The sequence below is a fragment of the Panicum virgatum genome, chromosome 2K (genome assembly GCF_016808335.1).
Source record: "Panicum virgatum strain AP13 chromosome 2K, P.virgatum_v5, whole genome shotgun sequence".
NCBI lineage: Eukaryota > Viridiplantae > Streptophyta > Magnoliopsida > Poales > Poaceae > Panicum > Panicum virgatum.
Window position 1 is genome coordinate 47,613,648 of NC_053137.1, and position 14,547 is coordinate 47,628,194.

At 54.6% G+C, this 14,547-nt stretch overlaps 1 protein-coding gene across 1 annotated transcript; it reads right to left on the reverse strand.

Annotated features, from left to right (window-relative positions):
- Positions 1-744: 744 nt before the first annotated feature.
- LOC120680794 (beta-1,3-galactosyltransferase 7-like) lies at positions 745-4,408 on the reverse strand. Its single transcript, XM_039962342.1, has 11 exons — positions 4,066-4,408; positions 3,842-3,932; positions 3,376-3,434; positions 3,087-3,277; positions 2,801-2,864; positions 2,212-2,284; positions 1,937-2,057; positions 1,763-1,850; positions 1,544-1,669; positions 1,346-1,455; positions 745-1,271 (listed from the first exon to the last, which is right to left on the reverse strand). Exons 1-11 carry the CDS (start codon positions 4,170-4,172, stop codon positions 1,123-1,125), a joined length of 1,179 nt encoding a protein of 392 aa, XP_039818276.1. The 5' UTR covers positions 4,173-4,408; the 3' UTR covers positions 745-1,122.
- Positions 4,409-14,547: the final 10,139 nt, after the last annotated feature.

The window sequence follows — 14,547 nt, forward strand, 5'->3', positions numbered from 1 at the left end:
TACGTGCGTGGCCCCGAGTGTATATGTCGCAGGCAGCTTATTTCTTCGAGATTTCGTACTTTGGGTTTAAAATCGGTCCACTCTTGTTGCTGGAATAATTTTTATTTTTGCTAGAATAAACTTTTTCTAGTAACAACTGTTTTTGTTCAAGCAACGAAAAAATTGTTCCAGCAATAAAAATAATTATTAGGCCTTGTGTGATGATTTGACTATCAGTCACACGTGTGACTCCTAACATCTGTCTAAATTGCTGCTCGGGTCACGTGCGTGACCCTGAGTGGATCTGTCACAGGAAGCTCACCCCTCACCCCTTCAGGATTCCGTATTTTGGTCTAAAACCGGCCCAACAAACCGGTTCACTGTGTTTTGTTGCTAGAACAATTTTTTTGTTGCCGGAACAATAGTTATTGTTCGAGCAACTAAAAAAATATTCTGGCAACAAAAATAATTATTGGACCTTGTATGGTGATTTGACTGGGCCGAGATCTGGGTGCTGCTCACCTCGAGTGGATCTGTCGCATCGCAGGCAGCTCACCCCTCCAGGATTCCGTGTTTTGGGTCTAAAACCGGCTGCTGTGCATAACCACTGAAACGCTAAAAGTTCAGTGAGTCTTGAAAAGAGACTACTGTTGCATATGCTTCTCTGCTTACCTGATCAAAGGCATATTCCACACATATATACTCCGATTTTCAGTATCTCAGTGTATCTGCTGCCACAAGGATAGATAGAACACACCGAGACAATGGAGTCATTCTCAAACGAGACAAATCAACTAATCCAATGTAATCGTGTTTCTGCACTGACTGAAAAAACATGTATACGCACATCAGCACGTGAGCCCCGTATGCCTGTAACACCTACTTCTCAACCCAAAAAAGAAAAGAAAAAACTGATGTATCCCTGGAGTTCCTTCCATTATCAAACATGTAGGATTCTCTTCTCTTAATTTCCTTTTCCAGACAAAGGAGTCTTCCAGGGAACACGAGGGAGCTACCATCTGCGGCCTGTGTGGATGTATCGCAGTGTCTGTATATACCTGAAGTCCTGAATCAATGGAGCCTCGTAATCTGACTCTCTAGTCTCTTCAGCCTGTGAACCCTCATCAGCAGTTCAGCACCCAGTCAGAATGAGGCGCTCCAAATGGCATCCTCACCTTCACTGCATCTCGAGTGCACGTATTTTAGCCTCTCAACCGGATTGCAGACTCCACTGCATTTCCAATCGAATGATGCGACACAGACGTTCCCTGCTTGCGCCTTCCACTCGCAGTCTGAGAAACAGTTTCAGAGAGCATCAGTTTCAGGAATCGTGCAACGTGCATACAAAATAGCTGAAGAAACTGACCTGGTGGTGTGCCACAGCACATGTCCCTGTCGTCTATATGCTCCACATCGAGCCCAATAAACCATGCGCCGAGAGATACGTCTTCGTTTGCATATTTGTGCAATATAGGCCTGGGTGAAATGGTGAACATAGCTGCATCAGTAGCTACTCAGGAAATGGAAATTTCGTCTGAATCAGCACGGAGTTCTATAGTCTCACTGGTTGATTGAGATGTAGGTGGCAAGATCCTTGGAGATGGCATAGATCTGTCCGGTGGCATGGCGAAAGTACTTGTTCCCGTCTTCCCCAAACTTCCAGAACTCAGGCTCGTGGTATTTTGCATTTCTGATGAAAAAAGTCAGTGAAATGGAATGTTACTACCTATAGAAGTCGATGTATTGGAATTTCAAGTAGACATGCCGTTTTCAGAAGAATTACTTGTCGGAAAGGACTGGCCCTGACTTCATACAACCAATGTAGACCCGTGGCTTCAGTTTATGTCGACCTAGGGTCGCGACAAGCATTCCTGCACATTTTACGCCAGCTAATAAATAATTGGCAAATTTCAATCACTATGTTTGGTGATTTTAGAGGTTAGATATTGAAGAGTACCTAGGTTTAGGTGAACATCGTCATCCACCTTGACATAGAAGTCTGCATCCCATAAGGCCACAGCAGTGGAGAAGAATATCTTGGTCTTTGCAGATAGCTTGTGATACCCTTCAACATGGTCCTATGTGTTATACATGTATAGTTGCATCAGAAAAAAGTTTCGTACTGATGACAGTACCCGAATCAGGGCCAGAAACACATGTTTCAATGGTTGCTGTTCAACAGATAGGAGGAAGAAAATGGTGTGGTTCAATAGTTGTGGAAAATAATCGTACCAGCCGAAGAAAGTCGTGATGAATTTCATCCTCCGCATCTATAGCCTTATCAAGGACATTGTTTGATGTAGCACTGCAACACATAAAAGCCAGTTATTACTTAAGTAATGCATGTATTTAGATTTATGGTAGAGAAATACTTGGGTGGTAAGAAAATCATGAAATGTCAATAATGCAGTGGCTGCCAGAATGCTTGAAAACTGAAGATGAACTACTGCCATCATGCTTTTGTATGCCTTTTCTAGTTTCAATATGGTAGTCAGTGTGCTGTTTCTTATCAAAATTAAAAGCTTGAAACAACAGAGGAAGCCATCGATTGAAAAGTTGCATTTTTTTGGAATTTGAACCAATTTTTTTTTAGATAATGGAAAAGAGTTCCGGCCTCTACAAAGTGTATACGGCTCAAAAATTATTACAAAACAGAGCTGCCCATTGGCTAATTGGGGGGGGAATTAAAGAAAAAAGAATCTAAACCAATCCTGAGGTTATGCAAGAATTTGAACCAAATGAATTACCATTTCACTAAATATATTCAGAACAAAAATATTTGTACAAATTTAAAATGGAAAGATAATGCAATTTACCATACCTATGTCCTATCGTAAATCGTAGGATGATTCCCTTTTCCTCTTCCAGTTTCTTGAGTTTGTCACCTAATAAATAGCAGAGTTAGTTTGCTACACACAGTAAGCACAGTAAAATAGAACAGTCAGCCCTAATCGAGATTTCCTGCAGCATTGGATCTTTCAACAGAAGGAAAAAGATTCATGTAGCATTTGTTATAGCTAGGAGCCTAGGAATAAGGATAACAATAAACAACCGCAACCAGCATCAGGAAAAAAACCAAGCTGCTGGGGCCGGTGGGGAGTGCAAACCTTGAGGCATCCAGGTCTCCCTCACAGAATCCCGACGCTTCCTGCTACTGAAGGCGGTGTTGATCCCGATCACAACAAAAGCTCTTTTCCTCTGCTTACTTATGTCACCTGCACTTTCCCCATGTAGCTCATTGCTACTGCGCTTTGCTGCCAGCTCCATCTGCAGTGTATCAATTGACTTCTCCAAATATCTAAACACCAAATGATTCCCAAATTAGTGAAAACTTGACGGTTCAGAGAGCCACCGGTGGTAAATAAAGAACACTTTTCAGGATTGAAGACGACATACTGTATGGCCTCATGAGTCTTTGACACCTCCTCCATAATGTCCCTATCGTCAGCTGGTTTCTGAAATCAAGAAAGGGAGTTATGCATCCCGTGACGAGAACTACTATTTACATCTCAATCTCGAAAGGAGCACTTTATTGAAAAGTGTAGTCAAATGCAGGACTAATTTTCAAAAACAAGTGGTTTTGACCACCAAGAGTACAAGAGGTACTTCATTAATGGTTGAATGGTGGACAACGTATCCACATGGTCCCTAAACCGCCATGGTCTCTAATTGATGTTTTTTCAGCCTAATGAACACTGTCCTGTCTCTTAAACGATAACTAGGAAATATGAATATGCAGTCATGAATACAATGCATATAACAATATCTGAAGTGGAAAGGTGAACATATTTTAAAGCAAAATAAAAAAGGATAAACATAAAAAATTGGGGGGAAATCTAATTCAGGGGTTAGGCAGCCCTACCGGCCTGGCAACAAACTCCAGGGGCAGGCTCTGCAGCTCCCTTTCGTGCAGCCGGCGCGGCACCACGATCGGGCTCGGCACCGATCCAAACCTGCCATGAAAACCATTGCCGGACCAGCACCCGTAATCATTGCATCCATCGCACGGACGGCACAGAGACACCAGACTTGCGTGGCTCGAAGGAAGAAAGCAGCAAGAACCGAAACCAATCTACTGAGACTCACCGGTCGGTGATGAGCATGCCGAGGAAGAAGCTGGCGAAGCAGAGGAGCAGTATCCGCCGCGACAGCAGCCTCCTCTCCGAGGCGGCGGCGCCGTTCTTGGGCTTCATCTACCCCCCCCCCCCCCCCCCCCTCTTCTTCGACCGCGCGCGCCCTGCCTCCCTCTCCTCGGCTCCGCGCGCCGTGCCTATCCTGATGGGCCGGCGCCTGGCGATGCGTTTCGTGGTTGATCACGGCAGATGTGGGCGAGGGGAGGGAGGCTTTATGAAGGTTCGACGTAACCGAAGCAGAGGACGGAAACAACAAGAGGGAGACGACGACTAGTTTAATGGTGGACTCGGAGCAAATGCTACGTTCACGGCGAAAGGATGTGAACGCTGTTTTTCTAGAGAGAGAGAGAGAGAGAGAGAGAGAGAGAGAGAGAGAGAGAGCAGGCGATGGCTGTCTGTGGTTTTAGTTAGAGAGGGAGAGCGACACGAGGGAGGGATGCCCAGGTTTAGAGGGTATGCCGTTCTTTCTCCCCTCTTTTACGGTTAAGTAGAGATTTGCTACTTATGAACGCATCTTACTATGTGAAGCTTATAGCTAGGTGAATCTTTATTCACTCAGGCACAAGCCAAATGATTATTTCAACATTTTTACATCATTAATTTTTTTTAAAAAAAACTTCTTTCAAAACTGAAAAATAACTGTTTTGCTCTTTGGTCATCGAATTCACTTGATGTAAAAGAAGTCTAAAGTAGCGCAGGAGATTCATGTCATCACTTGCCAACAATTTGATTTACATACAGCTACATAAATTTTTCCTTTTTTGATATAGTACGTACAACCACCTGGTTACCCTAAAAATGTTCTATTCCATTCATAGTTTGGTGTGAATTATTTACTCAATATACATTTTTCTACCCCCAAAAGTATAGTTTTCTGGAATTGGGAAGATTTTATCTCACCCGCCATGTTGATGAGGTTATTAACTGCCAATGGGAGCCTTTTAACAAACTAGCCTTCTGTCTGAAACCCAAAAAATTTGCAGATAATAACTTTTATATCAGGAGCACCACAAAACAGCAGCAACCGAAAGCCTAAACACGGGGATCATATTTCGGGGAGATCTCCTGTTTGGTGGGGCGGCCTCTGCCGCGTTGGCACCGGCGCCGGGAGTTGCGTATCCCATCCGGGCTCGCGAGGGACGCGGCTGGCACGGGACACGTGAGATCGCGTAGACCCCGCGGGCGCCGGCCATCTGGCGCCGTCGCAGCTCCGGCCTGTCCCTCTCAGGCGGACGCGCCCTCGAGGGCGCCGCCCCGGGCCCCCAGCAGCCGCCGGCGACGGCAAGGTGCGCGGCGTTTCCGTGAACGGGAGCAAGCAGCGCGCGTTCTCACGGATGCACGCGTGAGTTCGCCCGCCGCGGGCCGCGGCAGGGCAACGCTGTTTCGCCGGAGAATTCACGCACGGTGACTAGTAGCTTTCAGCCAGCCTATATTTTACTATATAATTATTATTAGGCCGGGATTGAACAAGGAGTTTTCCTGCGCCGAACATGTAGGACTTCAGTCTTGAAAGCCCTGTTTGGATTGCAGTGCAGGATCTCTCATTCTCTCTTGTCTCAATCTGTCTGAAACCCCTATGCTGCAAATCGGCAAATAGTGGCGTGCTCCCTTTTGAATCAACCAACCCCTGTCAAGCCTCTTCCAGTTTTTCGACGTCTCCTCCACCCTCAGTACAGCCAGTCAGCCACGAAGTTTCTGCAGTTTTGTACGGTACTGTACCGATACTGAAAGCAGGTCGAAGTCGTTAGGTTACAAACACACCACTACCGGTATTTCCGAAGCAGTGGTCGCCCGGTCCAACCGTGCACGCCTCAGGGAAAGCGACGAAGCTGGATCAGGGCTGCGCGAGCAACGCGCCACGAGCCAACGGGATGCTGTTACTTTCAACGGAACGGCATCGGCGACCATATAAACTTTTTATACTGCTCCCACATTGCTATCGAGCTGAACGTAACGGGATTCAGATGCTCTCGATCGACTCAACATAGGGCCTACGAGTTGTGCTACATCTCATCTCATTGTATCTAACTCTGTTGCATCAAAATGCAGAACATATTATCCATTCTATTCCCTTGGTGTTTGCTAGGTTCGCAATCAGTTGACGATTCTTTTGGTAATATTTGCAGAGTGTTGATGATATTCTTATAGACAATGAGGCAGCTATTGAAGAAGATTTTTGGCAGTTTGAGAGGATTAAGAAGACAGCTGAAACGTATTCGAAACCAATTATAAATGTAGCTGAAGCCCCAATTGTGAAGCTTGTAAAGAAGAGAGGGCCAAAGCCAAAGAAAAGAAATGGAAGCTCTCAGCCCATAGAGCATGAAATCAAAACGTCAAAGAGAAAAAATAAGGAGACAGGCCTGAACTATCCAAACACCACTGGAAATACTACGTTTGTTGCTGTGGACATGCGAAAGAGTCAAAGAGTACGAAAACCCAAAAAAATTTGAAGAAAATGAGTTCTATGGTTGGTTGGGAACTAAATAATTTCCATCCTCAATTTAGCCAAATCTAGGGCTATTTTTTCTGTTTTCAATTTTGAGGCTACAATGAGCCGATTGCTATGTACTCTTTTGTAATAAGTTTAGCTAGCAATGGAAAGCTAGTGACATACTCTCATTATATCTAACTCCTCTATGAGGACTTACCTGTCTGTCTATGAGTTGGGTTGCTCTGACCTGACCTGACAGCAAGCTTGATTGGAATAGTTTTTTTAGTGTTTATGCTACATTCTATTTAGAGTAAAATGCACTGGGAGTCCTTAAACTAGTTGACCTGTTTTGTTTAGGTCCATGAACTCCGAAAGTGCATTTCTGGGTCCCTAAACTTTTTAAGTCGTTCACCGCAGGTCCATACGCATCCATGTGGGCAGCTAGCGCTGATGTGGCACGCTGACTAGACGCTCTCTCTCTCTTTTTCTCTCTCTTTCTCTCTCTCTTTCTCTCCCAAGCCCCGACCCACCTAGACGGCGGCGACGCCGCCCGTGAGCGCCGCCGTCCCTCCTCCCTCCTCGCCACGCCGAGCTCGCCCCTCCTCCCTCTCCTCGGCCGGCTACGGCGGATCCCCTGTCCCCTCCATGCGGCGGCCGCGGCGGGGCGGACCGGAGGCCGCGGCGCGGCCGGCGAGCGGCCACGGCGGCGAACCACCTCCCCTCCGCTCCTCGCCCTATCCCTCCACGCCTCCCTCCTCCTCACCGCCTCCCTCCTCCCTCCCAAGCTCCTCCTCGGGTCCTCGTGTCGGCCGTGGCGGAGCTCGCGCGCGCTGGCCCGGCGGAGCTCCCGATCGGCGGCCGTGAGTGGGGCCCGCTGCGAAGGTGGGGGAGAGGGAGAATGGCGAGCGAGCACAGAGCCTCGCCGGCGGTGGGGCGGAGGGTGCGCGCCGGTCCACGGCCGCGCCGCCCCGCCTCACCGTGCGCCGTGCGCCATGCCGGCCGCCGGATCGCGGAGGACCCGCCATGGTCGCTGCCCAGGAAGGAGGGGGGAGGACGAGGAGGCGCCATGGCCGCGGGATCCGCCCAGCCGCGCGAGCGCGCGCCGCCGCGGCCGCCCCGCCGCGCACGCCACGCCACGCAGGCCCGACCGAAAGCGGAGGGCGCCGCGCGAGGAGGCAGCAGACGGCGGGCTCGAGGGGTGGCGCTGGAGTGGCGGTCCGGCCCGCCGCCGCCGCCGCCGCCCTCGTCTGCGCCGCGAGGCCCGACGCTGGGGGAGCGTGCGGATCTGGCCGCCGTTGCGCAGGGGAGAGCTGGGCAGGGGAGCAGGGGAGAGCTCGACCGTGCTGCCGTGTTGCGCACGGGTCGCCGTGCCGCATGCCCGCCAGCGAGGGAGGGGGAGGGAGGGAGGTGCTGCCGGGTTGGGATGGAGGTGACGCCGGGAGGGAGGTGAAGGAGCCGCCGCAAAGCCGCAGGGGGCCGGTGGAGCTTGAGCGCGGCCTCGGGCTCGCCGGCCTCGAGCGCGGGAGGAGGGAGGAGGGGGCTGTGCGGCGAGGGATGAGGGAGGAGGGGGCTGCGCGCGCCGCCGTCGCCGCCATGGGCCTGGGCGTGCGTGCCACCGCCGCTGGCCCTGCGCGCGAGCCGCCTCCGCGGGCAGTGCGCGCGCTCGCCGCCACCCCGTGCCCCTGCCGCCGGAGGGGACGGGACGGCTCGCGGCCGGGGCAGGAAGGGATGGCTGGGGCGGCTCGCCGGCAGGGAGAGAGAGGAGACGAAGGGAGGGAGGGCCGGCCCCTGCTCGCCGGAGAGGGAGGAGGCGCCGAGAGAGCAGGGGGCGCCGCCGGCTAGAGGGAGGCGGAGGCGGAGGCGTGATGGAGGGGGGAGGACGGGGAGAGACTGAGGGGTGAACAATAAAAAGAAAATCCACGTCAGAGCCAACTTGGCGATCCACGTAGACGGTCAGAGCAGGTCAAGGGCGTTTTGGACCTCAATGGCTCACTTAAATAGATCCTGAACCTAGAAATGCATTTTCAAAGTTCATGGACCTAAACAGAACAGGAGAACTAGTTTAAGGACCCACATTGCATTTTACTCTTCTATTTAAGAGAACATGATGTGTTGCCTTGTCCACACGTTTAAGCAATCACAAGCATTTTAATAATTAATAGGTTTGTGTCTCTCGTGTCAGGTGTGGCAATCTGCCGTTTGAAGAGAAAGAATCAGAAAATGAACAAACGTCCAGCAGAGCAAGCACCCAATCCTAAATACAGTTTGATCATCTGATGCATCGTAGAGAAACACGAGCAGAATTTCAGAATCAGATCGATGGGACCCACGTACCCGGCGGCGCAATCTGGACGCGGAGGCGGACGCCCCGGAGACGGTTTAGCGCTCGTCGACGGACACGTCGGGGAGCGCCGGGAACCGCTCGGCGACGAGGCGGAGCACCTCGTCCACACGCTCCCCGGACGTGGCGAGCTTGGCGGAGCGGCGGGAGGCGCGCTCGAGGCGGCGCCAACGGCGGCAGACGAGCGCGCAGGTATCGAGGTCGCGCTTGCTGGCGCCGGGCCCCGAGCCGAGGCGGCCGAGCACGTCTTCAAGGAGCTCGTCCGGGAGCGCGAGGTTGACGGCGCTGCCTTCAGAGCAGGGGCAGAGGTGCGTGGAACCCTAGCGCCTGCCCCTTGAAACGCTTCAGCATTAACCGGCGCAACAGTAACCGATGCGGGAGGGACGCCGACGGACGGTGGAATCGTCGCGGGATGCAGACCGACGGACGGGAACGATGACGCAGCAGGCAGGCCGGGCTGCCGCTATGACGCAGGCTGGGCCGATCTGTCGCGGAGGAAGCTCGGGCCAAGTAATTGATGGCCGCGAGCCAACGTAAGAAGGCCACCGCAAGCCCAAAACCAGGCGACGGTGGACACGCGGCGCCTCCGGGTTTTCCTCGCGGGCGCGTTAAGCACCGAGGAGGTGCTTAGGCGCTTGACCAATAGGAGCTTTAGTATGTAGTTTTGTGATCATGCCCAGCCGGCAGGTGGGCCCTACGCCGTCTTCCACAAAACATACGAGAAAAGGCCGGGTACCCGCAGTTCAGCAATGCGTCTCCGCCACTCAAAAAAAAAGCAATGCGTCTCCGGATTATCATAAAATAAAAAAAGGAAACGGCGTTTTCGGTAAGTCCTTCGGTATAAACAACACTGACTGTCATAGCTGGACATCAGCTTCGGTACCACCAAGACACCATACCAATCAGCAGCAGTAAGGATGACACGGCATCTGGATTTAATGAAGTCAACCGGAACTAACCAGGAGGCGTCAGCGTCACGTAGTAGTAAGTATAGTAACTTACGCGTCTTCTCGCTGCTCCCCCCCCCCCTTTCTCGCTGCTACAGGAAAAGAGGGCGACAAGCAGGCGACGTCGAGTACCGGCGACGATTCCGCCGGCCCCTTTCCTCTCCGGCGACCGAGATGGCGTCGGAGAGGGAGGGGGATCGGGGAATCGCCGCGCGGTTGTATATAGACTAGCTAGGTTAGTATCTATGTCTAGGTCTTGCTCGCTGTTGAGGTCGACGGCGGAGCTAGGGTGCTCGGATGTGGTGGCTGCGACGGCGCAGCTCCAATGGCGAATAATCTCCGGCGAAGAGGGCGGTCCCAGCATCTTCGCCGGTGCTGTTTTTGTGAGGTCAGTGTGCCTCTATCTAGGGTTTGCCAGGGGATCGATTTTGCCGATTTTGTTTGATTTCGGTCGGATAGAAGAGGCAAGATTGAATCCACCGCGGCTTGGTTTTCTGCCACTCGTCGCTGATGGCGAGGTGGTGAGGAGTCTCTGGATCTTTCGATTTGTTTTCGAATGGATCCTTTTTGCCCTGTGCTGGCGGCCGGCGTTTCATCCCCACTGGGAGGTGTTGATGGCGTTGGCCTTTAGCAACAAGGATGGAGAGGTGGCTGTGGGTTTTGTTGCTGGCAGGTGGATGAATCAAGCTCAAGCTTCCCCCGGCGGCGGATGTCGACGACGGCGAGCTCTGATTCATGGTCAGGAGGCTCAGGGTGCATCCCCAGCCGATCAGCGTGTGCTTCATCCAGTCCCTGGAGTCGGGTGTGCTTTGCGGCTCTTTTCAAAGCCATGGTGCAATGGGGCTTCTTCTGACCTGGGGTGAGCGGCGACTGGAGTCGGCGGCAGTCTCCGACAGCGACGGACTCTGGAGGATTCGGTTTGCAGAGGTTTCAAGGGCTTTGTTGTAATTTCTTTGTTTTTTAGGGGCCTCCATGCAATTAGGATGGGACAGCGGTCCTCTGTATCCTCTCTGGACGTATCTGTATTTGTATGATTTCCTTAACTTTAATACAGGTATTGTCGTAGAGTGGAAACCCACAGCCGGGTGGCGTAATGCACCAGCCTAAGCCCAGAGGGTGAGTACTCGGGGGTTAGTTAGGACTAGTTCGATCTCGCTGGAAGAACATGATGAACACAGCTGGTTTAGAGTGGTTCGGGCCGCCGGAGCGTAATACCCTACGCCCACTGTGTGTTGTATTGCTTGAGTCCCCTTCGTCTCGAGAGAATCCGAGAGAGCTTGAATGGGCTTGAGAGAGCTTGTAGTGTGCAGCGAGCGCCTCCCTTTTATATCTCAAGGGAGGCGCGTACATGACCGTTGAGTTCCCGACAGGTAGGCCCTACGATGTAGTATATAATAACATATTGTACAGACATTATGGCATTGCAGGCGACCGAGATCTCATTCCTGGATTCCCTTGCTCTGTCCGTGAAGATCCTCCGTCCTGCATATCCATGCACTGTCTTGTCGAAATGGCGCCAGGGTGTAGCTTGCGGTATTGCCTGCAGCATAGATGAACGGTTGTGTAGCTTGCGGCGTAGGCGGTATGATGGAAAAGTGACAGGCCCGTCGTATCCATTTAAGGCCTGGAAGGGCGCGAGGTTTGGGCCCTCGGCTGTTGGCTCGGAGCTTCCCCTCCTCAGGGACACGTGGCGTCACCGGACCTGTCCCAGAGCGGAGAGCGGGTCTGGGGCCGTTGGCCCGGTGAGGTAAGAGCCTGACTCGTGGGGCCCGGCTGTTCCGCCCCTTATGGCGTAGTTACGGATGACTACGCGAGCCCTGCCTTGCTGCAGTAAGATTGGGTATCCCTGCTACAGGGTACCGACAGTGGCCCCCGGGCCCACCTCGGGAGAGGTGACGAACCCGCAGGTGGGGCCACTACTGTGATTTGGCTCTGCATAACTTGAAGCCTCTAGCGTTAGACTATGCATACTGCAGGAGTCTTGACAGGCTTTGACCATCCATCGGGTTTTACGCTGCCTCATCACATCGCAACGGCTTACTGACTCGTGGTCCCCACATACAGTGGTACACCTAGTCATGCGAGCGACGCTCGGCATTGTTGCGGCCGGAGTAAACGAGATATTTACCACCAGCGCAGTTCCCGAAAAGCCTGGTCATGCCAGCGCTTTATGCGCGCACGTCAGCTCAGCTTCTGCCTCGCTTCGCACGCGGGCGACGGTTCAGATCCTGTCTTTTCACACCTTTGTGGTTACCCGCCCTCCCTGACAGGCGGGCCTGGGCCCCCTTGTCATGGACTGGGCAGTTAACACCAGGCATGAGCATTGCTTAGGTTCCAGCGATGGTTTCGGGGTGCGCCGGTTGGGTCAGGCTTCATAAAGGGACGAACCGCATACCGCGGTTACTTTTCCACATTCGCCTTCTTCCTCCCAAACCTTTGCGCCCTTTTGCCTTCGAGCCTCCTCGCCCCTTGCTCTTCTACGTAGATTGCTCCTCGCCTCCATAGCGAGATGGCGTCCCTCGTTCGTCCCCGCCGTTTCCAGACTGAGGAGGAGCTGAACACGGTGCGCCGCCTGCTTGGGTGGAGTCCTCAGGAGACTGCCTGTGGGATTCGAACAGGCTCAATTCCCCTCAGCGATCTGCGCGCTGGGGAATTTGTGTTGTTCATCTCGCATATTTCCACCGGCTTGGGGCTGCCAAACTCCTCATTATTTCCGCTGCTGCTGGAAGATTTTGGCCTCCAGCTTCAACATCTCATGCCGCACTCAATCCTCCTGAAGGCCATCTTCGTCCACCTGTGTGAGATGTTCGTGGGGGTGCGGCCCTGCGTCATCCTCTTTCGCCACTTCTTCGTCCTGGTGAAGTCCGGGAAGGGCAAAGACGAAGTGGGGGCGTACTACTTCCAGACGAGGAGCCGGGCTCACTGGCGGGAAGTGGGAGGATTGGCGCAGAGAGTGGGTGATCGCCACCACCGAAGCCAATGAGCGTCTAGTCATGCCGACCGGAGGGGCCCGCCTCTGACCATCAGTCCTGGAGGGCCAAGCCGTCCCTGCCGTCGGAGTTCGACTCCGTGCTGACCAAGATCAGGGCATTGGCGGAGGGTGGCCTCACCTCGCTGCACGTGCTCGGGGACTTTCTGAAGCACCGGATCGCCCCTCTGAAGAAGCGGCCGCGTCCTGCCTGGAGCTTCACCGGGCCCCAACTGCAGCAGGACCCATCGCGGGGAGGACAGCGACCTGACCCAGGAAGCCCTGGAGGACTTGGTGCGGGCGGTGACCGGGGAGATCTTCATCCCGGAGCACTTGATCCTTCCTCAGGGCATCGTCCCCCTCTGTGAGGACTCACGCCTGAGGACCGCGGTGCTGGCCACCCTGCCGAAACTCGACGACGGTGGGCTGGCAGCGCACCAGACCGGAGGCGACCCGGACCGTGGGATCCGGATCCCTGGTGCGTCCGGGGAACAGGCCGTGCCGAGCGCCGCGGGGTCCGACCCTTCTGCCAAGGGCAAGCAGGCCATGGCTGGTAGCGCCGCCACGAGCGGTCCCAGCCAGGCCCGGAGTAGCTCCGGCGCGTCGTCGAGGGAAGCGGGCCGGCGCAGGTTGCATCGGGGCGACGGGACCCCAGTTATGGAGCCCACCGTGAAGCGTTAGAGGACCGCAGAGGACGCGGGCCAGGGTAGCTCCCGGGCCCCCGGCCCTCGCGGGACCCCCGGAGTAGCCGCGCCGCCACCACCACCGCCGGGAGATGCCACCCCCCAGCAGCAACAGCAGCAGCAACAGCCACGGGTTGTGCCTCCGCCGCCGCCTCGGGAGCAGCAGCACCACCACCACCAGTCGCAAGGTGTGCCTCCGCCGCCGCCTCGGGAGCAGCAACAGCCTCGAGGTGCGCCTCTGCCGCCGCCTCGGGAGCAGCAGCAGAAGCAGTCGCCGAGCCTCCGTGGGAGCTGGAGACCCGGCGCTTCGGGGTAAGTGTTCTTCCGTTTACTCCCCTTATTCTCGGTGCTTCGCTTTTTGCTGAAGGTTTCTTCTCTTTATTTGCCAGGGTCTCTCACCCAGGCAGCTCTTCCACCGCTGTTGGCTCGTCAGCGAGGGTGCAGGCGACCAGGGCCTCGGCGGCGACAGCGGAAGCGACGGTGGGTGCGGGGAGCTCGGATGCGGTGGCTTCCGCTAACCCGATGGCGCCCAACGCGGCGGCGACGGATGCGCCAACGCCAGGCGCAGCAACACCCGACGCGGCGGCGGCGGATGCGCCAGTGCCAGGCGCACTCTCACCCGACGCGGTGGCCCCCGAGCCCCCAGCTACGGCGGTAGTCGCGCCGACACCGGGCTTGGCGACGGCGAGCGCAGCGGTAGCGGGCGCGGCAACAGCGAGCACAGCGGCAGCGGACGCAGCAACGGCGAGCACCTCGGTTCCAGAGGTCCCGACGCCTGTACCGGATGTCCCCTCCCCCAGCGCCCAACCTGCGGCAGAGGAAGAGCTGGAGGAGGTCTCTGGTAGGCGGCTCCTGCAGGGTCCCCCATTGGAGGAAGCGGCTCCCCTCCCCCAGGTGCTGGTCCGGGTCCGGCAGACAATAGAGGAGACGACCTCTACCGCCGAGGCGGCATTCCGGCGGGAGTGGGCTGCTCTGGAGAGCGAGGGCCAGCGCCTCGGCGACTGGCACACCCGCTTGGAGGGGCGCACGAAGGCCAAAGCCTCCCATGCTGCGCGTGTTCGGTCC